This window comes from Chlorocebus sabaeus, chromosome 12 (genome assembly GCF_047675955.1).
Source record: "Chlorocebus sabaeus isolate Y175 chromosome 12, mChlSab1.0.hap1, whole genome shotgun sequence".
In the NCBI taxonomy this organism is placed as follows: Eukaryota; Metazoa; Chordata; class Mammalia; order Primates; family Cercopithecidae; genus Chlorocebus; species Chlorocebus sabaeus.
In genome coordinates this window covers 90,729,227-90,755,389 of record NC_132915.1, presented here as the reverse complement: position 1 = coordinate 90,755,389, position 26,163 = coordinate 90,729,227, and the positions used below count along the sequence as shown (strand labels likewise).

General features: G+C 37.9%; 1 protein-coding gene across 1 annotated transcript in view; it reads left to right on the top strand.

Annotated features, from left to right (window-relative positions):
- MEGF9 (multiple EGF like domains 9) overlaps window positions 1-26,163 on the top strand; it is a 116,335-nt gene that overhangs the window by 69,572 nt on the left and 20,600 nt on the right. Inside the window, exon 3 of the mRNA XM_007968237.3 lies at window positions 25,407-25,546. Within this exon, the coding sequence (XP_007966428.1) occupies window positions 25,407-25,546 (140 nt within the window). The remainder of the gene's footprint in view (window positions 1-25,406; window positions 25,547-26,163) is intronic.

Genomic DNA, 26,163 nt, shown 5'->3' with positions numbered 1-26,163 from the left:
TTTTTAAAACTGTTAATCTTTATAAGGAAACCTTTGAGGGTAGCAAACATAATAGATATTGGAAAGTTGAAAGCTTATATAATTGACAAACTTTACTTCTTTTATTTTTCCAATTAATTGCTCTGACCCTCATATGCCTAAATAGCATAAAGTCAAGTACTCTCTCCTCTTGAGGCCACACATTATCCAACAGGTAACTAATTGTCCAATAACTCTAGGGGTCTGTCCTCCTGTGATGCTAGGTACAAAAGAAATGTGATTCTGATCAGTTCACTAATCCTACTGTTTCTCACTGCTACATGGAATTGCTGGGGTGAAGCCTGGTCCCTGAACAACCTAATGGATGGATGATGCTTGCTCACAACTGTGATGATGCTTTAACTGGTCCAGATCCTTGCAGAGGCAGCAATGATTCTTTAAGGGAGGATGAACCCACTCCCTTAATGCCACATTCTTTCAAGAATGCTCTAAATTGGGTCTCCCAGGTTCTAGATCTTAACAATCAGCTCCTTCAGTTTATATGTGCAGCCACATCTCATTGTGTAAGCCGGTCCCAAGAGTACTTTTTGAGGACATTTTGCAGAATATTTTCACTAACAAACCTCAAACCTTCTTCGCTTCCCAGGGCTTAAGCGCGTTTCTTTAATCACTCAAAATATACAGAGTCTTGTTAAACCCTTCTCTCAGGACAGTAGGGCCTGTTCACGCTATACTTATGTAACTAAAGGAAACCCAACTTAAATGATTTTTCACAGTCAGGAGGATCTGCTTCAAGGTTATTTTCCTACCTCTGCCCAAATGGCAAAGCAGTTGCACACTTCTCTTGCTAAAGAAGAAAGGAACTACAAATTTAATCTTTATAAACATCTCTCTTATAGGGCATTTTACTATACCTAATATGTTTTAAAGTCTTATAAACATGTAGTGTTTTCCTGTCTGTAGTTTGACTTCCTTCTGAGACAAAAATACCACACAACTTGGCAAATGCTCCTGATATTATTACTACCACTATCAACTCCAGAATGAACAACACTAACATTTACTGACTGTTTACTATGTGCCAGGGTAAGTGCTTTATATTTACTGTCTTGTAAGGATAAAATAACAATTAATTGAAGGTGATATATTCTGTTTTACAGATGAAGAAACTGAGACTTAATTTGCCCCAAAACAGACAACTAATAAGTGGCAGAAACTGGCTCAAATTAACATCTGTCTGACTATCCTGCCTTCAGTAGGTCCTAGTGTTTGTTAATTGGTTGGCTGAACCAATGCTTATTTTCAGTAAGCCTGATAGCCATCCTTTAAGTTTAGCTATCATACAAACAGATTCCTAGCATTAAAAATTATCTTCTGTGTGATCAAGATAACATCATTAGCAATATGTCATGAATAGTATATATCCCTAGTGTGATGAGATGAGAAAGATACATTACCTCTGTGACAGTCTTCCTCAAAATTCATAACCTCATTCTAATTGTGACAAGAGATCAGACACACCCAAATTGAGGGAAATTTCACAAATAACTTGACAAGTTCCCTTAAAAGCTTCAAGGTCATAAGAGACAACAAAAGACTGAGAAACTATCAGATTGGAAGAGGCTATGGAGACATGATGAATAAATACAAGACAATATCCTAGATTAGATTCTGGATCCAAAAAAATGGATAACTGTGGAAAAATTAGGGAGATCTGAGTAGTTAATAGTATTGTGCCATCGTTAATATCTCCTTTTTGATAAATATGTCCTGGTTACATACGAAGTTAAACAGGCCGAGCCTCATGGTGCCTCACACCTGTTATCCCAGCACTTTGGGAGGCCAAGGTGGGAGGATCGCTTGAGCCCATGAGTTTGAGACTAGCCTGGGCAACATAAGGAGACCCTGTCTCTACAAAAGATTACAAATTAGTCAAGCATGCTTGTAGTCCCAGCTACTTGGTGGCACATGCAAGTAGTCCCAGCTACTTGGGAGGCTGAAATAGGAGGATCAGTTGAGCCCAGGAGGTCAAGGCTATAGTGAGCCATGATGGCACCACTGCACTCCAGCCTGGGCAACAGAGCTATATCCTGTCTCCAACAAAAAAAAAAGAAACATCAGTGGAAGCTGGGCAAATGGTATATTAGAACTTTCTGTACTATCTTTGCAACTCCTCTTGAAATCTAATATTATTACAAAATAAAAAGTTAATAAAATTGTTATTTGAAGCAGTCATTCAAGGGAATATAGATAATATTATTTATTTGAGGGCAAAGTTGGTCCTTATGGTAATTCTTAGCCTTAAGTCCAGAAGAGAAATTAGGATAAGGAAATAAACTTACTTTGTTGACCTGCCATTTTAGATATATGACATTGTGGTTAGAATGTACAATCAAATTCATAGCCTATTTTAATATTCTTTTTTTTTTCTGCAGTTTAAAATGAATAGCTTCTAAGACACATGTTAGTAGACTTAGGCTAAAATAGAAGGCCTCTTGTTCCCACAGAGAAGGCTTTGTCTTCCTCTCTATTCCCTGAAAGAAAATTAAATCATCATGACTTTTTCCAGCTCAGATTTTTTTTTTCATAGCAAGAAGTATGTTTCCTAGAGGATGGAGATAAATATGGGACTGTTCAGTTTTTTTTCCTCCCTGGATGTGATTTCTTCTCAAAATACCTAAATTTGTGAATCCTAGAGGGAGACTTGGACTTGAAGTTTCTTTAGATTTTCCATAAAAAGGGACACAAATACTTCAGCCTTGATTATTTTGACATAGTATATAGGGCTAGTTTTAAAACTATGAATTCCGTTATTAGGGCTCTGTGTAGATTAAATGAATATTCTGGTGTGATGTATTTTGTGTGTTTCAACAATTTGGGGTTTTCAATTTCGTTTTTCAGTTTGGGGTTTTCTACATACACTACAGAAAGAACATAGGCATGTTTCTCACATTGCCAAAAGCAGTAATGCAAATATGGCTTATATTGTCAATAACAAAATCTCTTCCTTCTCTTCTGCCTGTTTCCAACACATATACCATGACCATTTCTTTAATTAAGTTTTACTTTTGCTGGCCTTGAATTGATTTTCAAAGGGTTCTGCAATTGAATAGAATGTCCAATAAAACAAGTATTGTGGATATTTGAAGGAAACATTTTTACAGAGAAATATATTAGCTTTCTTCACTAACATGTTCACCTAAAGAAGCTACATAATCCAGGAGAGGCAGCAGGAGGAACAGAAGGAAATTAACATTCATTGAACACTTTAAACCTCCATTCTTGATGTTTTACACATAAAACCTCTCTGACCTCTCAGACAACTCATCCGTTTTGTTCTTAGCAGCTAAGTTACTTAGCAACATGGCATAACTAATAAATGGCAGAACTTAGTTTTGAGCCCAGATCTGTCCGGCTCCAAGTCTCTTCCCACTGTACCCTGAAATAGAATAGGCAAGATTAGATATGGCAGTGTGAGCATCTCAGTGTAAATACAAGGCTAGCTGTGGGTGAGTATGACTCATCAGTTTAGATATTGGCCTATGGAAATATAAATCTAGAAATCAGAACTGGGCTACAAGAAAATAAATACTAAATAGAAGGCAACAATAAAAATTGTTGAGACTATACATACAGAATCATTTGAAAGGAAAAGGCAGGAATTAGGGCATTATAAATATTTAAAGCTAGGTCTGTGGTTTGGGTGTCAGAATATCTGACTTGCTTGGGTTTAAGTTAAAAGGCAGGCATTTGATATGTGAGAAATCTGAAAGCAAGTGTCGTGGACCTAGTCATTGGGGTGGAAAGTGGAGAGACAGGGCGACTGAGACCAGGAGCCAGGCATTGAGAAACTAGGGACAATAGTTGTAATTAATCATTAGGAATATAGGGGACTGAGGACAAAGGAACCAGTAGCAAACGGGACTTGACAGACCACTGAGGTTGATTGCCTTAAGGACCTTCCTCTTAGGTTAGGATTGATACCAAATTCAGGGTTCATCACTATGCCTGGAAGTAGAAAGTAAGCAGTTTTACCAGTCAGGGATAGGGATATAAAAAATAGACTGAAATAAGTACAGTTAATTTAGTAGAGTGGTTCTCCAATTATGGTCCCCAGGCCAGCAGTATCAGTATAACCTGGAAATTGCTTAGAAATGCAAATTCCTAGGCCCAACACCAGACATATTGAATAAAAACATCTGGGATAGGGCCTAAGAATCAGCATGCTAAAGTTTCAGAACCACTGATCTATGTCAGTGTCCTTGAGTATGTTCTCCCCAAAACCTAAGGTCATCTTATGCAGATGCAAACTAGAACTAAGAAAGAAGGGATTTGTTTGAGGCATTTCAACCTCTATTCTTTGTTTATGTGAGAATTGTATAAGCTAAAGAGGCCCTATTCAGTAGGGTCATGATGGAATATTGGGGCCGAGCAAAATGGATTTTTCTTTGAGGGCTGGGACTTTTTTTTTCTATCTACTCTTCTTTATCATACTTTAAAGAACAAACCTGAGGGATCACTGTCTTACAAGGTTGATTGACCTATCGTGGGCTAGTCATTAAATGTCTCATTTTGCTCACCTGGAGTGAATATTCTATTTCCAAGATTCTAAGAGGTTTATTTAAATGTGACATAAAGTGTCAAGATTAAGTGCATGCTATTCACAATAGCAAAGACATGGAATTAATCCTGATGTCCATAAATTGTAGAATGGATAAAGAAAATGTGGTACATATACACCATGGAATACTACGTGGCTGTAAAAAAGAACAAAATCATATCCTTTGCAGCAACATGGATACAGATGGAGGCCATTATCCTCAGCAAGTTAATGCAGGAACAGAAAACCAAATACCACATGTTCTCACTTATAAGTGGGATCTAAACATTGAGTACACATGGACATAAAGATGGGAACAGTAAACACTGGGTTCTACTGGAAGTGGGAGGGTGGGCAGGGGTAAAGGGTTGAAAAACTAACTATTTGGTACTACCTGGGTGAGGGGATCATTCATATACCAGACCTCAGCAACACAGTTTACTCATGTAACAAACCTGCATAAAAGTCAAAAGAATAATAATAAAATTTTTAAAAAGATTAAGTACATGGAAAATGTTAAATGAACTGAAATGAAAACAAATATTGTACTTAGAAGTCATCAAGAGTTAATGAAGAAAGCACATATAGACTTTGGAGCCAGATTATGCAATCATTAAACAAAGTTTGCATGTTTATCACATGCCAGGCGTTGTGCTAGGCACTGGGAATATAGCAGTGGAAAAAACACATAAAACCCCCCTAATTTCACAGAACTGACATTCTAGATGGGAAGAGAGATAATAAACAAGAAAATAAAATTTATAGTATATTAAATAATAAGAGACATTACAATTTCAGATAGTATGGCTAGGCAAGGTATGTTGAGAATATGACATTAGAATAAGGAACAAAAAGAAGTAACAGAGCATGCCATGTGGATCCCCTGTGGAAAAATATTGCCAATAGAGAGAACAGCAAGTAGAGTCCCTAATACAGGAAGATGCCTGATGTATTTGAGCAACAGCAAAGTCATTGTGGCTGAAGTGATATAAATTGAGAACAGGAGTTAGGGGGGTAGTATGTAAAGCAAAATATATACACAGATATCCAGAATACCATTCTTTTGATTTATCTATATTTTCAAAAGTTTTTATACAGAAACATTGGAGATAGGTAAAGCTATAGTAATCTAGACAGGGTGGTATTGGTTCGGGATAAACAAATAGATAAAGAAAGAAAGCCCAGAAGTAAATCATATGTATAAAGACATTTGATATATGGCAGAGGAGGTATTCAAGCTTAGGGGCATAAAGGGTGGACTTATCAATGAATCATACTGGAGTTTTGGCTCTCTATTAGGAAGAAAATGAGTTCGGAGTTTTCACTTATATGTTATGCAAAAATAAATTTCAGGTAGATCAAAGACCTAAATGTGAAAGACAAAATGTAAAACTTAATGATGTTGGGGTAGGGAGGGATTTCTTCAACAATAATACTAAAATAATAGCAACACTTAGGTAGTTTTTACTCTGAGTCAGGCACTGTTCTATATATGTGCTTAACACATATTAACTAAGTTAATCTTAACAAACCTGTGAGCTAGGTCCTCTATTTGACAAATGAGGAGCTGAGGCATAAAGAGATTAAGTAATTTATTTAAGGTCATATGACTAGTGGCCAGGATTTTAATCCACATATTCTAGCTCCAGAGTTCCTACTTTCTTTTTTTTTTTAAAGACAGAGTCTCATTCTGTCGCCCAGGCTGGAGTGCAGTGGCATGATCTCAGCTCAGTGCAACCTCTGCTTCCCGGATTCAAGTGATTCTCCAGCCTCAGCCTTCCAAGTAGCTGGGATTACAAGCACATGCCACCATGCCCGGCTTATTTTGGTATTTTTAGTGGAGACAAGTTCTCACCATATTGGCCAAGCTAGTCTCAAACTCTTGACCTCAAATTATCCATCCACCTTGGCCTCCCAAAGTGCTATGATTACAGGCATGAGCACCATGCCTGGCCCAGAGTTCCTACTCTTAATTATTTCACTAAAATCTCTCCAAAATATAAAAAACATATGGGAAATATTTATACATTCAACTGGATTAAAAGTGAGAACTTCTGTTTGTCGAGAGACTTTATAAATGAAGTGAAAAGACAAGCCACGAACTGGGAGAAGATAATTACAGCACATTAAACTGACAGATAATTACTTTTACAGAAATATATAAAGAATTTTTACAAATCAGTGTCAAAAATACTTGGACAAGCTGGGCATGGTGGTGCACACCTAAGCCCAAGCTACTAAGGATACTGAGGCAGAAGACTTGCTTGAGCCCAGGAGTTCAAGGCTGCAGACAGCTATGATTGTGCCACTATACTCCAGCTTGGGTGACAGAGTGAGACCCCATCTCTAAAAACAAACAAAAAATACTTGGGCAGATTCCTTATAAAAGAGGAAACTCAGATGGCCAATAAGGGTGAAAAGATGTTCCATCTCATTAATAATCGAAGAATGCAATTTAAAATCATGTTGTGATGCCACTTCAAGCCATCAGATTGGCAAAAATGTAAAAGCTGATAATGTCAAGTGTTGACGAGGATATAGAGCAGTGAGACCATTGTTCCATTAATGATGGGAGTATAAATTGTTACCACCCTGTTGGAAAATAGGCATTGCCCAGTAAAATTGATCATGCCCAAATATTGCCTACTGACCACTCTACCCCGTATAGGATTCAAAACTCAAAGACGTAGAACTTGGGTATAAAGGACTTAGGCTTCAACCCTGTCAGTAATGTTTCAAGTTAAGCAGGTTTTTGTTTGCTGATCTGAAAACTAAGCCACCATTTATGCAATTATTTCTCTGAGAAAATGAGTTCTAAATTATAGGCACTACAAGTTCTTAGAATACAGCAAGTTCAAAAATTAGGTATTAATAATTTTTCAGCTGGGTGTGGTGGCCCATGCCTGTAATCCTAGCACTTTGGGAGGCCAGTGTGGGAGAATCACTTGAAGCCAGGAGTTAAAGATCAACTTAGGTAACATAGTGAGACCCTGTCTCTACAAAATCAGAAAATTAGCCAGGTGTGGCAGCGTGCACCTATTGTCCCAGCAACTCAGAGGGGCTGAGGCAAGATGATTATTTGAGCTCAGAAGGTCAAGGCTGCCGTGAGCTGTGATCACATTACTGTACTTCAGTGTGGGTGACAGAGTGAGACCCTGTCTCAAAGAAAGAAAGAAAATAAAAGAAAAAGTTAAAAAAAAAATTTACCCTTTCACTAAATAGCTCTTTTACAGTGGTTACAAAAGAATACAAATATTAACATATTTGAGAAGCAACTTCTTTGCAAGATACCTGACCCTATATTTGTCTCTATATTTTCTCTTTTCAGAATGACTTTTGAAATGCAGAAAGTCTATCAAATAATGTAGTGCTGTTTTTTTTTTTTTGAGACAGAGTCTTACTCTGTTGCCCAGGCTAGAGTGCTGTGGCGTGATCTCACCTCACTGCAACCTCCACCTCCCAGGTTCAAGCAATTCTCTGCCTCAGCCTCCTGAGTAGCTGGGATTACAGGCACCCACCACCATGCCCAGCTAATTTTTGTATTTTTAGTAGAGATAGGGTAACACCATCTTGTCTAAGCTGGTCTTGAACTCCTGACCTCATCATCCACCCACCTTGGCCTCCCAAAGTGCTGGGATTACAGGCATGAGCCACCACGCCCAGCCTGGAGCACCATTTTTATGCTTGTATTTTTTCTGTTTAAAAAGAAAACAGTGAAGGAAGTGAAAAATCACTGTCCTAGTTTAATTAAGTTAACTGTTGCAAGTTGTGCAAATGTTTCACATTTGATTTTTATGCCTTTAAGTTTTACTTCTGAGTTTTTGAATTTTTAAATTTTATTTTGATAAGATCAGTTATCACAAAATATTTTTGCACTTAAACAGTACTCTTTTTGAGTATTATGAATTTCTGGCCACCACTGCCACAAATGTATATAGCCTATGCCACTGAGATGCTTACAGTTATTGCTGACATTGAATAAAGATGAAGAATCTGCATGAAGACTCTACCACCGCAACCAATTGGAAACAGAATCACCACCTCCTTTTCAACCAGCAAACTAAAACCCAACTGCAGATGAAAGTCCTTATCTATGGAAGCCACTCCAGAAAGTTAGGGAGAGGTAGGCTGGACACAGTGGCTCACATCTGTAATCCCAGCACTTTGGGAGGCCAAGATGGGTGGATTACTTGAGCTCAGGAGTTCAAGACCAGCCTGGCCAATATGGTGAAACCTCATCTCTACAAAAATACCAAAAAAATTAGCCAGGCGTGGTGATGGACACCTGTAATTCCAGCTACTTGGGAGGCTGAGGCAAGAGAATCAGCTGAACTTGGGAGGCAGAGGTTGCAGTGAGCCGAGATTGTGCCACTGTACTCCAGCACAGGTGACAGAGGGAGACTCCATCTCAAAAAAGAGGAAGAGGCGATTGTTCCACCAGGTGCACAGACATCAACACAGGGACACGAGAAGCAGGAAAAAGCATGGAAACATGACACCACCAAAGGAATGTCACTTTCTAGTAACAGACCCCCATGAAAAGGAAATCAACTAATTGCCAGAAAAGGAATTCAAAATATTGATTTTAAAGGAAATTCGATGATATATAAGGAAATACAGATAGTTCAGTCAATCAGAAAAGAATTTATGATGTGAATGACAAATTCAACAAAGAGATAGAAATCATAAAAAAAGAACCAACCAGAAATCCTGCAACTGAAGAATTCAGTGAATTAAATTAAAAAATACAAGAGATTCAACAGCTGACTTGATCCAGCAAAAGAAAGAATCCCTGAACTTGAAGATAGGACATTTGAAATTACCCAGTCAAAGGAAAAAAAAAGAGAAATATGAATGAAAAAGAGTGAAGAAAGCTTACAAGACTTATGGGACACCATTAAGTGAACAAGTATTTGTATTGTGAGAGTTCTAGAGAAGGGAAAAGGCATAGAAAACCTATTTAATGAAATAATAGCTAAAAAATTCCCAAGTCTGGGGAGAAATATGGAAATTCAGTTTCAGGAAGCTCAGTGGTCCCCAAATAGTTTTAACATGAAAAGGTCCCACGCAAGGCACTTAATAGTCAAATTATCAAAAGTCAAAGACAAAGAGAGAATTCTAAACACAGCAAGAGAAAAGTGTCAAGTCATGTATAAGGGAATCTTCATTAACCTAACAGCAGATTTCTCTGTAGAAATCTTGCAGGCCAGGAAAGAGTGGGTTGATGTATTCAAGGTGCTAAAAGGAAAAAAAAAGTGAACCAAGAGTACTATAACCAGAAAAGCTATCCTTCAGAAATAAGGGAGGAATAAAGTCTTTCCCAAACAAACAAAAACTGAGGGAATTCATCACCACTAGACCAGCCTCACATGAAAGGCTCAAGGGAGTCCTACATCTTTAAGTGAAAGGACAATAATAATTATTATGAAAAAACACAAAAGTGTAACATTCACTGGTAGAAAAGATGGACAAAGGAGAAAGAGAAAAGAATCAAACCTTATCACTACAAAAAAACCAACAAATATCAATGATAAACAATAAAGGCGGAAGAAAGGAAATAAGGATATACAAAACAACCAGAAAACAATTAACAAAATGATAGCAGTAAGTTCTTACCTATCAGTAATAACCTTGAGTGTAAACAGATTAAATCCCCCACTTAAAAGATGTGGACTGGCCGAATTGATAAAAAGATATGACCTAACTGTATGCTGCCTACAAGAAATTGTCTTCACTTGTAAAGACATGCATAGACTGAAAGTAAAGTTATGGAAAAAGATATTCCACACATATGGAAACCAAAAGTGAGCAGAAATAGCTGTGCCTAAAACACAACTTTGAGTTAAAACAGATACAACAAACTTTGAGTCAAAAACTGTAAAAAGACACAAAAAGGTCATTATATAGCGATAAAGGAATTAATTTAGCAAGAGGATATAATAATTGTAAATATATATGTACCCAACACTTGAGCACCCATATATATACATAATATTAGATCTAACGGGAGAGTTAGACTCCAATACAATAATAGTTGGAGATTTCAATACCCAATATCTAATGTCTCAACACTGGATAGATCATCTAGACAGAAAACCAACAAGGAAACATTTGACTTAAACTGCACTTGAGACCAAATGGACCTAACAGACATTGACAGAACATTTAATCCAAAAGCTATAAAATGTACATCCTTTCTTTTCAATAGCACATAGAACATGTTCCAGGATAGACCACCTGTTAGTCTACAAAACAAGTCTTAACAAACTTAAAATAATTAAAATTATATCAGGTATCTTTTCTGACTGTAATGGAATCAAACTAGAAATCAACAATTAGAGGAACTTTGGAAAGTTATACAAATACACAAAAATTAAACAATATACTCCTGAATGACCACTGGATCAATGAGGAAATTTTAAAATTTCTTGGAGCGAATGAAAATAGAAACACAGCATCCCATAACATGCTATGGGATAGAGCAAACACAGTATCAAAAGGAAACTTTATAGCAATAAACACTTGTATTTAAAAATGAGCAAAATTTCAAATAAACAACCTAATGATCCAGCTTAAGGAATTAGAAAAGCCAGAACAAACAAAACTGAAAATTAGCAGAAGGAAAGACATAATAAAGACCAGGGCAAAAATTTTAAAATTGTAATGCTTTAAAAAGCATTACAAAAAATCAACTAAATGAAAAGTTGGCTTTGAAAAGATAAACAAAATTGAGAAACCATCATCTAGACTAACCAAGAAAAAAAGAGAAAAAAACCTAAATAAATACAATCAGAAATGAAAAAGCGGACATTACAACTGATGCCACAGAAGTACAAAGGATCATTAGAGACTATTACAAACAACTGTATGCTAAGAAATCTGAAAACCTAGTGGAAATGGATAAATTCTACTTGTTTGGAAACATGCAAGCTACCAAGACTGAATCAGAAAGAAATGGAAAACCTGAACAGACCAGTAACAGGTAATGAGATTGAATCAGCAATAAAAAGCCTACCAATAAAGGAAAGCCAACTGGTTGCATTCATAGCCAAATTCTACCAAACATACAAAGAAGAACTAATACTAATCCTCCTGAAACTATTCCAAAAAATCAAAGAGGAGGGACTTCTCCCTAACTCATTCTAAATAAGTCTAGTATCATCCTGATACCAAAACCAGACAAGGACACAACACACAAAAAAACTACAGGCCAATATCCCTAAAGAACATAGGCTCAAAAATCCCCAATAGAATACTTGCAAACCAAATCTAATAACACATTAAAAAGAAAATACACCGTGATCAAGTGGGATTTATACCAGGGATGCAAGGATGGTTCAACACATGCAAGTCAATAAACGTGATACATCAATCAACAGAATGAAGGACAGCAACCATATGATCATCTCAATGGATGCAGAAAAAGCATTTGATGAAATTCAACATTTCTTCATGATAAAAACACTCAAAAAATAGACATAGAAGAAACATACCTCAGAATAATAAAGGCCAATATGACAAACCAACAACCAACATCATACAGAGTGGGGAAAAGGTGAACGTCTTTCCCCTAAGAACTGGAAAAAGACAAGGGATGCCCACTTTCACCACTCCTGTTCAACATAATACCAGAAGTCCTAGCCAGAGCAATAAGGTAAGAGAAAGAAATAAAGGGCATCCAAACTGAAAGGAGGAAATCAAATTGTCTATTTGCAGATGACATGATCTTTTATATAGAAAACCCTAAAAGCTCCACCAAAAAGCTCTTAGAACTGATAAATTAATTCAGTAAAGTTGGAGGATACAAAATCAACATAAAAAATCAGTTTTTTTTTTTTACACAGCAACAATGAAATAGTGGAAAAAGAAATTTAAAAAACCAATCCTATTTAAAATAGCTCCCTCTCCGAGACCCAAAAAAAACACCACCTAGGAATAAATTTATCCAAGAATGTGATTTATACAAGGAAAACTATAAAACACTGATGAAAGGAAATTGATTAGGACATTTAAAAAATTGAAAGATATTCTATGTTTATGGGTTGGAAGAATTAATATTTTGGGCTGGGTACTTGGGAGGCTGAGGTAGGTAGATCACCAGGTAAAGAGATCAAGACCATCCTGGCCCACATGGTAAAACCTGTCTCTACTAAATATACAAAAATTAGCTGGGTGTGGTGGCACACACCTGTATTTCCAGCTACTCGGGAGGCTGAGGCAGGCAAATTGCTTGAACCTGGGATGCATAGGTTGCAGTGGGCTGAGATCGCATTACTGCACTTTAGCCTGGCAACAGAGCGAGACTCCGTCTCAAAAAAAAAAAAAAAAAGGAGGAGAAGGAGAAGAATGATTAATATTGTGAAAATAACCATACTACCAAAAGTGATCTACAGGTTTAATGCTATCCCTATCAAAATATCTATGGCATTCTTCACAGAAATAGAAAATACAGGGCCAGGCACAGTGGCTCATGCCTATAATCCCAGCACTTTGGGAGGCTGAGGCTGGCAGATCACTTAAGGTCAGGAGTTCAAGACCAGCCTGGCCAACGTGACAAAACCCCATCTCTACTAAAAATACAAAAATTACCTGGGCATGGTGGTACGCACCTGTAATCCCAGCTACTCAGGAGGCTGAGGCAGGAGAATTGCTTGAACCTGGGAGGTGGAGGGTGCAGTGAGTTGAGATTGCACCATTGCACTCTAGCCTGGGTGACAGAGCAAGACTCCATCTCAGAAAAGAAAAAGAAAAAGAAAATACAATCCTTAAATTCATGTGGAACCACAAAGGACCTCAAATATTCTGAACAAAAAGAACAAAGCTGGAGGCAACACACTGCTGGACTTCAAAATATAGTACAAAACTATAGTAACCAAAACAACATGGTACTGGCATAAAAACAGACACATAGAAGAATGGAACAGAATAAAGAATTTAGAAATGAATCCATGTATTTACAGCCAACTTGATTCTCAGCAGAGGTGCCAAAAACATTCATTGGGAATGGGAAAGTCTCTTCAATAAGTGGTGCTGGGAAAACTGGATATCCATATGCAGAAAAATGAAACTAGACCTTTATCTCTCACCATGTACAAAAATCATTTCAAAATTGACGAAAGAACTAAATGCAAGACCGAAAACTATGAAACTACTGGTAGAAAACATAGAAGAAATGTTTCAGGGCAGTGGTCTGGGCAATGATTTTATGAAGACATTATCAGCACAGGCAATAAAAGCAAAAATAGATAAATGGGATCGGATCCAGTTAAAAAACTTTTGCACAGGAAAGGCAACAATCAACAGAGAGAAAAGACAATCTGCAGAATGAGAGAAGATATTTGCAAACTATTCATCTGAAAGAGACTAATATCCAGATAACTTCAAACACCTCAACAACCAGTAAACAAATAATTTTAAAAATGGGCGAAGGAGCTGAATTAACGTTTCTCAAACAAAAACATACAAATGAAAAGTACTCAACATCACTAGTCATCAGAGAAGTACAAATCAAAACTACAGTGAGATGTCATCTCACCCCCATTAGAATGTCTGTTATCAAAAAGACAACAAAGAATAAATGCTGGCAAAGATGCAGAGAAAAGGGTACTCTTATATGCTGTTCTAGTGGAAATGTAAATTAGCACAGCCATTATGAAAAACAGTATGGAGGTTCCTCAGAAAACTAAAAATAGAACTATCATATGATCCAACAATCCCTCTACTGGGTGTATATCTACAGAAAAGGAAATCAGTTTGCCAAAGAGATATTTGCCTGCCCATGTTTATTGCAGCACTTCGCAATAACCAAGATACAGAATCAACCTCAGTGTCCATCACCAGAAGAGTGGATAAAGAAATGTATGCGATGGAACACTAGTTAGTGATAAAAAAGAATGAAATTCTATCATTCATGGCACCATGGATGAACTTGAAGAACACTATCTTTTTTTTGTTGTTGTTGTTATTTTTTGAGACGGAGTCTCGCTGTGTCGCCCAGGCTGGAGTGCAGTGGCGTGATCTTGGCTCACTGCAAGCTCTGCCTCCCGGGTTCATGCCATTCTCCTTCCTCAGCCTCCCGAGTAGCTGGGACTACAGGCATCCGCCACCATGCCCGGCTAATTTTTTGTATTTTTAGTAGAGACAGGGTTTCACTGTGTTAGCCAGGATGGTCTCGATCTCCTGACCTTGTGATCTGCCCGCCTCAGCCTTCCAAAGTGCTGGGATTACAGGCGTGAGCCACTGCGCCCGGCCGAAGAACATTATCTTAAGTAAAGTAAGACAGGTGCAGAAATACTGCATGTTCTTACTCATGTGGTAACTAAAAATGTTCATCTTACAGAAGTAGAAAGTAGAATAATGGTTATTAAAGGTAGAAAAAGGGGGAGGGGGAGGATAGCCAAAGGTTGGTTAACAGATACAAAAGTATATGTATAGGCCTTGTATTGACATACCACACTGTACCCTATAAATATGTACAATTACCATGTGTCAATTAAAAATAGTAGCAAAAAAGGCCACTCAGCAATGGGAGGATAGTCAAGGTATACTGAACTGTAACATTAAAGAGTGAAAATAGCCATAGACAATATGTAAATTAATGACTGTGTTCCAATAAAACTTTTCCTTTTTTTTTTTTTTTTTGAGACAGAGTCTCGCTCTGTTGCCCAGGCTGGAGTGCAGTGGCACCATCTCGGCTCACTGCAACCTCCGCCTCCTGGGTTCAAGTGATTCTCCTGCCTTGGCCTCACTTGGAGCTGGGACTACAAGCACGTGCCAACACACCCGGCTAATTTTGTATTTTTAGAAGAGAAGGGGTTTCACCATGTTGGCCAGGCTGGTCTTGAACTCCTGACCTCGGGTGATCCATCCTTCTCGGCTTCCCAAAGTGCTGGGATTACAGGTGCCTGGCCAAAATTTTTTTTTGAGACAGAGTCTCAGTCTGTCACCCAGGCTGGAGTGCAGTGGCACAATCTCACCTCACTGTAACAACCTCCACTTCCCAGGTTCAAGTGAGTCTCGTGCCTCAGCCTCTCGAGTAGCTGGAATTACAGCTGTGCGCCACCATGCCCAGTTAATTTTTGTATTTTTAGTAGAAACAGTGTTTCGCCCTGATAGCCAGGCTGGTCTCGAACTCCTAGCTTCAAGTGATCTGCCTGCCTTGGCCTCCCAAAATGCTGGGATTACAGGCATGAACCACTGCACCCAGCCTGTGTTCCAATAAAACATTATTTAAAATGTGTCACAGGCAGGGTTTGGCTCTGTTGTTCAGATTAATCATCATGACTGGGCCAGGCACAGTGGCTCACACCTGTAATCTCAGTACTTTGGGAGAACGAGGCTGAAGGATTGCTTGAGCCCAGGAGTTTGAGACCAGCCTGGACAATATAATGAGATCCTGTCTCTACAAAAAAATAAATTTCAAAAAGTTATCCAGGCATGGTGGTACATGCCTGTAGTTTCACACTCAAGAGAATGAGGTGGGAGGATTTCTTGAGCCAAGGAGGTTGAGGCTGCAATGAGCTGTGATTGCACCACTACACTCCAGCCTGGGCAACACAGTGAGACCCTGTCTCAAAAAACAAACAAAAAACAAAACAAAGTCATCATGACTGGAGTGTTGTACTCATGAGAAAAGTTTATAGAGGCTAAGCGATTGTATCATTGAGAGGTGGTTATTGTTTCAAGACAATTCTCTAAAGGTCTCTTGTGCTTTTGCAAGCAGAGGCACTGCCTTGTTCTGGACTATTTATTCAAGGATATTTGCATAGCAAACTGCCTTGGAAAATAGAGCTAATATCTTCCTCTGGGTAAAGGACAGATTTGCCACTGTCCAATATAATAAAAATAAAGTCTCCCTCCTGGGCAAAGATCAGGTAAGCTCACTGTCCATTATAAAAGATTTGAATTCTCTGAGTTTGGGGTTCTTCTTCTGTAACAACCCACCTCATATGCAGGCATCACTGGCCCTCTTTGCATGACCATTGGGAATTGAGGTTTGGGGACATGGTGCAAATGCTGATACTCTACTCTAGCTACTGCTTTTGTTGGGAGGAATAAACTGTCCTCTGTCTCTGGGAAAAAAAACAAAAAAACCCCACAAGAATTTCTGTCTGAATATGGATTTCCTCTAAACATATTTTAGACTATTTGCCCTCAAAAATACAAGGAATGTTTAGCATAATAGCCCAATGTTTTCAGCAATAAAGCTATCCTTTTTTTCCTCCAGAAGCCTCACTTATTGCATAATGATCTTTTCCATAACTGTGGAAAGACAGAACAACACTAAATTCAGATAATCTTTTGCCAGAAAGTCCAATTGTTAAATTTCTTTTAACAAAAGAGGAGAAACTATTATTTTCTTACCTCTACAAAACCATGACCCAGACATGAAATTAAGAATTTTTAATAACTTTTCATTTTATTTTTCCATATAAAACCTTTTTCTAGTTGGAAAAACTTTTTCTAGCTACCTTTTAAAGTTTGATTTTAATATATTGAGAGAGTTTATAATCAGCAGTTTGCTATTACTGATTTCAGACTATTTTAATTGGTTTGAGTCTCCTCCCAAACTAAATTGTTTTTTAGTTATGTAAAAATAGCTTTAAAAAGTTATTTTTAAGTTCATTTTTAAAAGTGGAGGAAGAAAAAATTGATACATTTCATTATCTCTTTATTGTGTTTCTTATTCTCTTCATGTCAGAGTGTCAACATGCATGCTGTCTGAGGAAGAAGAAAAGGGGAAAAGCAAAGTTCCCAAATGACCACAAATGAATTAATTTTCTCTAATTAATTATGGGCTGGGCACAGTGTCTCACGCCTGTAATTCCAGCACTTCGGGAGGCCCAGGTGGGTGGATCACTTGAGGTCACGACTTCAAGACCAGCCTGGCCAGCATGACAAAACTCTGTCTCTACTAAAAATACAAAAATTAGCCGGGCATGGTAGTGCTTGCCTGTTGTAGTCCCAGCTACTTGGGAGGCTGAGGCAGGAGAATCGCTTGAACCTGGGAGGCGGAGGTTGCAGTAAGCCGAGATCATGCCACTGCACCACTCCAGCCTGGGCGACAGAGCTAGACTCCATCTCAAAAAAAAGAAAAAGGGAAGAACTATGTATAATTTTTAAGTTATTCTGTAACTGCTTGAGTTAAAATTGATAATGTGATACCTGAAAATATACATACAGACGTACTTTATATCTTGTAAATCTTAGGAAGAAAATAGACTTTATTGACAACAAAAAACATGCCAAGACATTTAACAATTTAGAAATAAATCATTAACTAGTTGGTAGAAAAGCAAGTCAAGTCCAGTTGGCTTTGATCCCACCTAATGTAGGATTTGCAGATCCTTTCTCTTCTTGATTAAATTTTTTTCCCCAAAACTATTTCTACCATGTGTTTATAATGTGCTCTCTTTTTCCAGCCATATTTTTGCTACAAACTAGTAATTATCCCTTAATTTTTTGCTTTTTTTTTTTTAGTTTTATTAACAGAATTGTAAAATTTTAAATTACTTACAAATTGTAAATTTTAAAAGTAAGTAACTTAGTTTTTCCTGTCTTTGCTAGCTGGAAATTCTAACCTACTTTCCTTAGAATTCTCAGAAAATTTTTAACATCTAGGATCACTGTCATCATGTTCATAGTTGCCTTCATTTGTGAGTACTGAGTGTGTGCCAGACATTGTGCTAAATGTGTTGTGTATGCTATATTTAATTCTCACAATAATCCTACAAAGGTTGGTATAATTGTCTTCACTTAGCAAATGAGAATACAGAGGCCAAGACAGAATAAATACTTTGTGCCAGCTAGTCACTAGTAGAGCTGGAATATGAACCAAACTCTTTCCTCGGGCTGTTTTCTTCCATAAACCCTGATACTCCTTTCCTGTATTATACCCGTCCCACCTAATCAATGTGACTATAAAATAATGGAAGTTCTGAAGCTTCTCCACCCACTCATCTTAAACAGAATCTTTAAAAAGGTAATTTGGCTTGCATTCATGTGACATAGATATGTACCATATCTTGAGATGATACACCAATGAATTTTCTTTTGAAAAAGTAATGACTATTAGTGTTGTAAAATATATTATTATTTATATACACTTAAAAAATGCTTTTTTCTAAAGTGTTAAAACCTTGCAGGAGTTGTTTACACCCATGAGTATGTAAATTCCATAACTGATCATTACTACTACAAGAAAATCTAAGAATCCCTTTTGGGATAATTTAAGAAATGTGTAGTATTGCATAGTTAATGCAGCATAACTCCACAGTGCTTATGCTTCCTTTATGAATAATTCTATATTCTTTTTTCTGATATAATTTTTGTGCTATCTTTACTAGCAACATGTCATTAAGACCAGATTAGCTAATTTTATCTTAAATTAATTTTTAGCTGATCTCAATAGTATAGATGTCTATTTCTATTTAAAATCCAGTTCTATACCTTTATTCTCCAGTTATGAAGCTGTGGGGTTTGGTTCTTTCATTTCAAATCTATGGATAAGCATAAGTGGTCGTTAATAGCCTTTTTTTTTTTCTTTTTTTGGTTTCATTGCATTTATATCATTGACCTTTGCTTCAGAAAGCATTCAAGTCTTTAACAGAGACCATGAAAGGGAGTGTTGTAAGGCCTTTATTCTATGAAAGAAGTCACACAGGCAAAGCTTTATATTTGCTGAGTGATTTCTTTTCTTTCTTTTTTCTTTTTTTTTTTTTTTTGTGAGACAGAGTCTCGCTGTCACCCAGGCTGGAGTTCAGTGGTGCAGTCTTGGCTCACCACAACCTCTACTTCACAGGTTCAAGCAATTCTCCTGCCTCATCCTCCGAGTAGCTGGGACTACGGACGTGTGCCACCATGCCCTGCTAATTTTCGTATTTTTAGTAGAGACGCGGTTTCCCTATGTTGGCCAGGCTGATCTCGAACTCCTGACCTCGTGATCCACTCGTCTTGGCCTCCCAAAGTGCTGGGATTACAGGCATGAGCCACTGTGCCCAGCTGATTTAAATCTTTTTTTGAGAGACAGAGTCTCCCTATGTCGCTCAGGCTGGATCGTCATAGGCATGATCATGGCACACTCAGCTCAAGAGGTTGGCTTCAATTCCCTATGTCATCTCCTGCCTAACCAGTCAGCCTTTCTGGCTCCCTGACTTCACCCCACCTACCAAGTCGTCCTTAAAAACTCTAATCCCTGAATACTTAGGGAAACTGATTTGAGTAATAATAAAGCTCCGGTCTCCTGCACAGCTGGCTCTGCATGAATTACTCTTTCTCTATTGTAATTCTCCTATCTTGATAAATCAGCTCTGTCTAGGCAGTGGGCAAGGTGAACCCATTGGGTGGTTGCAGGATTAGTCTCCTGTGTTTCGTTGGCCTATGGGACTTGATGAGAGATAGGTTTAATTTGAGATAAGTGGACCCAGCTGTTTATTCCTGTTTAACTGCAGTTGGAGTAGTTCATGCAGCCTAGAACTCCTGGTCTCAAGTGATCTTCCTGCCTCAGCTTGCTGCCTGAGCCTCCTGAGTAGCTGGGAGTATAGGCATGTGCCACCATGCCTGATAAATTTAATTCTTATACATGCAGAAATTGGCCTTGGACCATGAATAACGTGATGCAAAAGTACTAGTAGTGCAGCCTCACAACCAAAATTCCTTACTTCATTTTTTTTTTTTTTTTTGATGGAGTCTCACTCTGTCACCCAAGCTGGAGTGCAGTGATATGATCTTGGCTCACTGCACCTTCCATCTCCCGGGTTCAAGTAATTCTTCTGCTTCAGCCTCCCGGGTAACTGGAACTACAGACACACACCACCACACTGACTAATTTTTGTATTTTTAGTAGAGATGGGGTTTCACCATGTTGGCCAGGCTGGTCACTGGTCTTGAACTCCTGACCTCAAGTGATCCACCTACCTCAGCCTCCCAAAGTGCTGGGATAAAGGCCATGAGTCACCACGCCCGACCTATATTTTCTTTTAAAAGAGAGAAAAGCACCTTTTTTTTTCCTTGTTTTAAAATCTGGCCATGCGTGATGTGTCATACCTGTAATGCCAGCACTTTGGGAGGCTGAGGCAGGTGGATTGCTTGAGCTCCAGAGTTTGAGACCAGCCTGGGCAACATGGGAAAACCCTGTCTCCACAAAAAATACAAAAATTAGCCGGATAGAGTGGCGCATACCTGTAGTCCCAGCTACTTGGGGGGCTGAGGCAGAAGGACCACCTGAACCCAGGAGGTTGAGGCCGCAGTGAGCCGAAATCGCACCACTGCTGCCTAGGGGACTAAATGAAACCCTCTCAAAAAAAAAAAAAGCAAAAAACAAAAACCAAAAAAAAAAAAAAAACCACCCAGGAAAAAATAAAGCATGATATGTACAGTCAGACAACTACTTTATCAGGATTCATTAAGTCATGCATGATTTTTTTTTAAATCAGCAATTAAGGAGCAGATCCTCCAGGTAGAAAGGCTTTTTTTTTTTTTTTTTTTTTAATTTTTATTTATTTTTTTTTAAATTTATTTATTATTATTAAACTTCAAGTTGTAGGGTACATGTGCACAACGTGCAGGTTTGCTACATATGTATACTTGTGCCATGTTGGTGTGCTGCACCCATCAACTCGTCATTTACATCAGGTATAACTCCCAATGCAATCCCTCCCCCCTCCCCCCTCCCCATGATAGGCCCCGGTGTGTGATGTTCCCCTTCCCGAATCCAAGTGATCTCATTGTTCAGTTCCTGCCTATGAGTGAGAACATGCGGTGTTTGGTTTTCTGTTCTTGTGATAGTTTGCTGAGAATGATGGTTTCCAGCTGCATCCATGTCCCTACAAAGGACACAAACTCATCCTTTTTTATGGCTGCATAGTATTCCATGGTGTATATGTGCCACATTTTCTTAATCCAATCTGTCACTGATGGACATTTGGGTTGATTCCAAGTCTTTGCTATTGTGAATAGTGCTGCAATAAACATACGTGTGCATGTGTCTTTATAGCAGCATAATTTATAATCCTTTGGGTATATACCCAGTAATGGGATGGCTGGGTCATGTGGTACATCTAGTTCTAGATCCTTGAGGAATCGCCATACTGTTTTCCATAATGGTTGAACTAGTTTACACTCCCACCAACAGTGTAAAAGTGTTCCTATTTCTCCACATCCTCTCCAGCACCTGTTGTTTCCTGACTTTTGAATGATCGCCATTCTAACTGGTGTGAGATGGTATCTCATTGTGGTTTTGATTTGCATTTCTCTGATGGCCAGTGATGATGAGCATTTTTTCATGTGTCTGTTGGCTGTATGAATGTCTTCTTTTGAGAAATGTCTGTTCATATCCTTTGCCCACTTTTTGATGGGGTTGTTTGTTGGTTTTTTGAAAAGATCAACAAAATTGACAGACCACTAGCAATACTAATAAAGAAGAAAAGAGAGAAGAATCAAATCGATGCAATTAAAAATGATAAAGGGGATATCACCACCGACCCCACAGAAATACAAACTACCATCAGAGAATACTATAAACACCTCTACGCAAATAAACTGGAAAATCTAGAAGAAATGGATAATTTCCTGGACACTTACACTCTTCCAAGACTAAACCAGGAAGAAGTTGAATCCCTGAATAGACCAATAGTAGGCTCTGAAATTGAGGCAATAATTAATAGCCTACCAACCAAAAAAAGTCCAGGACCAGATGGATTCACAGCTGAATTCTACCAGAGGTACAAGGAGGAGCTGGTACCATTCCTTCTGAAACTATTCCAATCAATAGAAAAAGAGGGAATCCTCCCTAACTCATTTTATCAGGCCAACATCATCCTGATACCAAAGCCTGGCAGAGACACAACAAAAAAAGAGAATTTTAGACCAATATCCCTGATGAACATCGATGCAAAAATTCTCAATAAAATACTGGCAAACCGGATTCAGCAGCACATCAAAAAGCTTATCCACCATGATCAAGTGGGCTTCATCCCTGGGATGCAAGGCTGGTTCAACATTCGCAAATCAATAAACATAATCCAGCATATAAACAGAACCAAAGACAAGAACCACATCATTATCTCAATAGATGCAGAAAAGGCTTTTGACAAAATTCAACAGCCCTTCATGCTAAAAACGCTCAATAAATTCGGTATTGATGGAACGTACCTCAAAATAATAAGAGCTATTTATGACAGACCCACAGCCAATATCATACTGAATGGGCAAAAACTGGAAAAATTCCCTTTGAAAACTGGCACAAGACAGGGATGCCCTCTCTCACCACTCCTATTCAACATAGTGTTGGAAGTTCTGGCTAGGGCAATCAGGCAAGAGAAAGAAATCAAGGGGATTCAGTTAGGAAAAGAAGAAGTCAAATTGTCCCTGTTTGCAGACGACATGATTGTATATTTAGAAAACCCCATTGTCTCAGCCCAAAATCTCCTTAAGCTGATAAGCAACTTCAGCAAAGTCTCAGGATACAAAATTAATGTGCAAAAATCACAAGCATTCTTATACACCAGTGACAGTCAAACAGAGAGCCAAATCAGGAATGAACTTCCATTCACAATTGCTTCAAAGAGAATAAAATACCTAGGAATCCAACTTACAAGGGATGTAAAGGACCTCTTCAAGGAGAACTACAAACCACTGCTCAGTGAAATCAAAGAGGACACAAACAAATGGAAGAACATACCATGCTCATGGATAGGAAGAATCAATATCGTGAAAATGGCCATACTGCCCAAGGTAATTTATAGATTCAATGCCATCCCCATCAAGCTACCAATGAGCTTCTTCACAGAATTGGAAAAAACTGCTTTAAAGTTCATATGGAACCAAAAAAGAGCCCGCATCTCCAAGACAATCCTAAGTCAAAAGAACAAAGCTGGAGGCATCACGCTACCTGACTTCAAACTATACTACAAGGCTACAGTAACCAAAACAGCATGGTACTGGTACCAAAACAGAGATATAGACCAATGGAACAGAACAGGGTCCTCAGAAATAATACCACACATCTACACCCATCTGATCTTTGACAAACCTGAGAGAAACAAGAAATGGGGAAAGGATTCCCTATTTAATAAATGGTGCTGGGAAAATTGGCTAGCCATAAGTAGAAAGCTGAAACTGGATCCTTTCCTTACTCCTTATACGAAAATTAATTCAAGATGGATTAGAGACTTAAATGTTAGACCTAATACCATAAAAATCCTAGAGGAAAACCTAGGTAGTACCATTCAGGACATAGGCATGGGCAAAGACTTCATGTCTAAAACACCAAAAGCAACGGCAGCAAAAGCCAAAATTGACAAATGGGATCTCATTAAACTAAAGAGCTTCTGCACAGCAAAAGAAACTACCATCAGAGTGAACAGGCAACCTACAGAATGGGAGAAAATTTTTGCAATCTACTCATCTGACAAAGGGCTAATATCCAGAACCTACAAAGAACTCCAACAAATTTACAAGGTAGAAAGTCTTTTAGTGTCCCAAGAATTGTGAAGAGAAAACTCACTTTAGGAATAGCGACTACTTTGGGAACATTGGCTATATTATGGTTACACAATATTATTAAGTGATTTTGTGTTCAAAAGGAATACCTTTTTCTTCTTATAGGTTGTGGGTTAGGCAAACACCATCATTGAAAGTAACTGTTTATCCTTTGTATACTGAATAAATGTATTTAGAGGAATGAGGAGTAAGCATATTTTGATTAACATTTTAAAAGCCTTGGAAATAATGAAGTGTTGTAAGCCTTTCTTTGAAAGGTACATTATGTTCTTTATAATTTTCTGATAGTGTAGAGGGGCTTCGATTGACTGGTTCCTTCTTATTGAGTCATAAAATATTCCTGAATTTTATTTTTTATGAATACAGATTTTATTTGCTAGATCTTTAAGTGCCTTGGGATATTCTTGTGTAAGACTGTGTATATGTGTGTGGCTTCTTTTCTTTTTTCTTTGCTAAATTACTTAAGATTCATAGATTTATGTTTGATAGTGTAAATTAGATAATGTAAATTTTTGTTGCATTTTTAAAAACATCTATACTATGATCAGTACAAATTTTAATTAAGCTTTAAACATCAAAATATTTGGGCTTATATCTCTTTGTTAGGCTGCAGCCTCTCTTTAAGCAATAAGATTTCTCAGCTTTTGTTAAAGACCTGAAATTTACTTGCAGTGAGAAAAGAGACCAAGATTTATTCTGGACAGAGCATAAACACCATCACTGGAGTCAGGACCTATATAGATGGTGAACTGTAATGCTTTGGATCTACAGAATGAAGCTTGATACCTAAGGAATATCAAGTTATTTAGCAGACAAATTTCTTGTACCAATTTAGAGTCAATCTTAGGAGTAGATAGTATGGTAGGGAAAAGTCTGGCTTTGTGTGAATAGACTTGACTTACTAGCTGAGGACAATAACTTTATCTGAATTCTCTCGGTAGTAAAATAAGTATTATGACCCTCACCAAGTAGAACTACCTTGAGAATTAGAGAAAAAATATATTTATTTACATAAGCCCTCAATAAGTGATAGCTCATTGTTTTTATCATGATCATCATCATAATTCTTACTCCTGCTTTCAAATGCCTCCATTTTAAATTTTCTGTAAAATTATTTGTTAGCTAAGAAATGGCATTATGCAATACACTAGGCAGCTTTTAATAGCAATACAGAATTTGAAAGGTGATTTCTTTGGACACAAGGCTTTGAGATATGGTAAGTATATATGATTTACATGAGCTGGGCTTTCTTTCCCTTCTGGGATGTTAGGCAATACAACTTTTAAACTGATTTACTTTTATTCATTGTCTTTGCTTTTATTTGCAGTTCTGGGAAATGCCAGTGCAAAGTGGGTGTCATTGGCTCTACATGTGACCGATGCCAAGATGGATATTATGGCTTTAGTAAGAATGGCTGCTTGCCGTGCCAGTGCAATAATCGGTCTGCCAGTTGTGATGCCCTCACAGGTACATACTTTCCTTAGCTTTGTCATGTAATTATTCCACTGTTCTTTTCATTTGGAAATCTTTCAGCTATAGGTTGATTCTTCTGAAATAGTTTGGAAGGGTCTTTATCTTCTAAGTAGGATATAATAGATCGCAGCAAGCCAAACTCCTGCTACAACAAACTTGAAAAAGTACGTAAATTAAAAAAAATATATATATATATATACACACACACACACATATATATATGTATGTATACACACACCTATGGAGACAAGGAGAACTATAGGAACTACAATTCCAGAAAGGTTGGAACTCTGCCTAGGTAAACTGATGATCACCAGCCATTGTCTTTCCAGGGGACATTTGCTGATTCCGAGCATAGGCAAAGAATGAGCTAGATCCAAGCAAAGGAATTCTTCTTTAGGAAAGAGATACAAGAAATGTTTTTGGCAGTCATTTAAGGCTTGAATAATGGTTGGAAACAAGAGGATCCCTAAACACAAGGCCAGCTTTTCCACAGGATATTAGCTGACTATGCAGAAGATGGAAGGCTGGGCCAGAAAGGTAGAAAAAAATCTCTTTCTCTTTCAGTCTTGTGCTGAGGAGACAAAATCCCTTTAGAAAGAGAGGGCCTG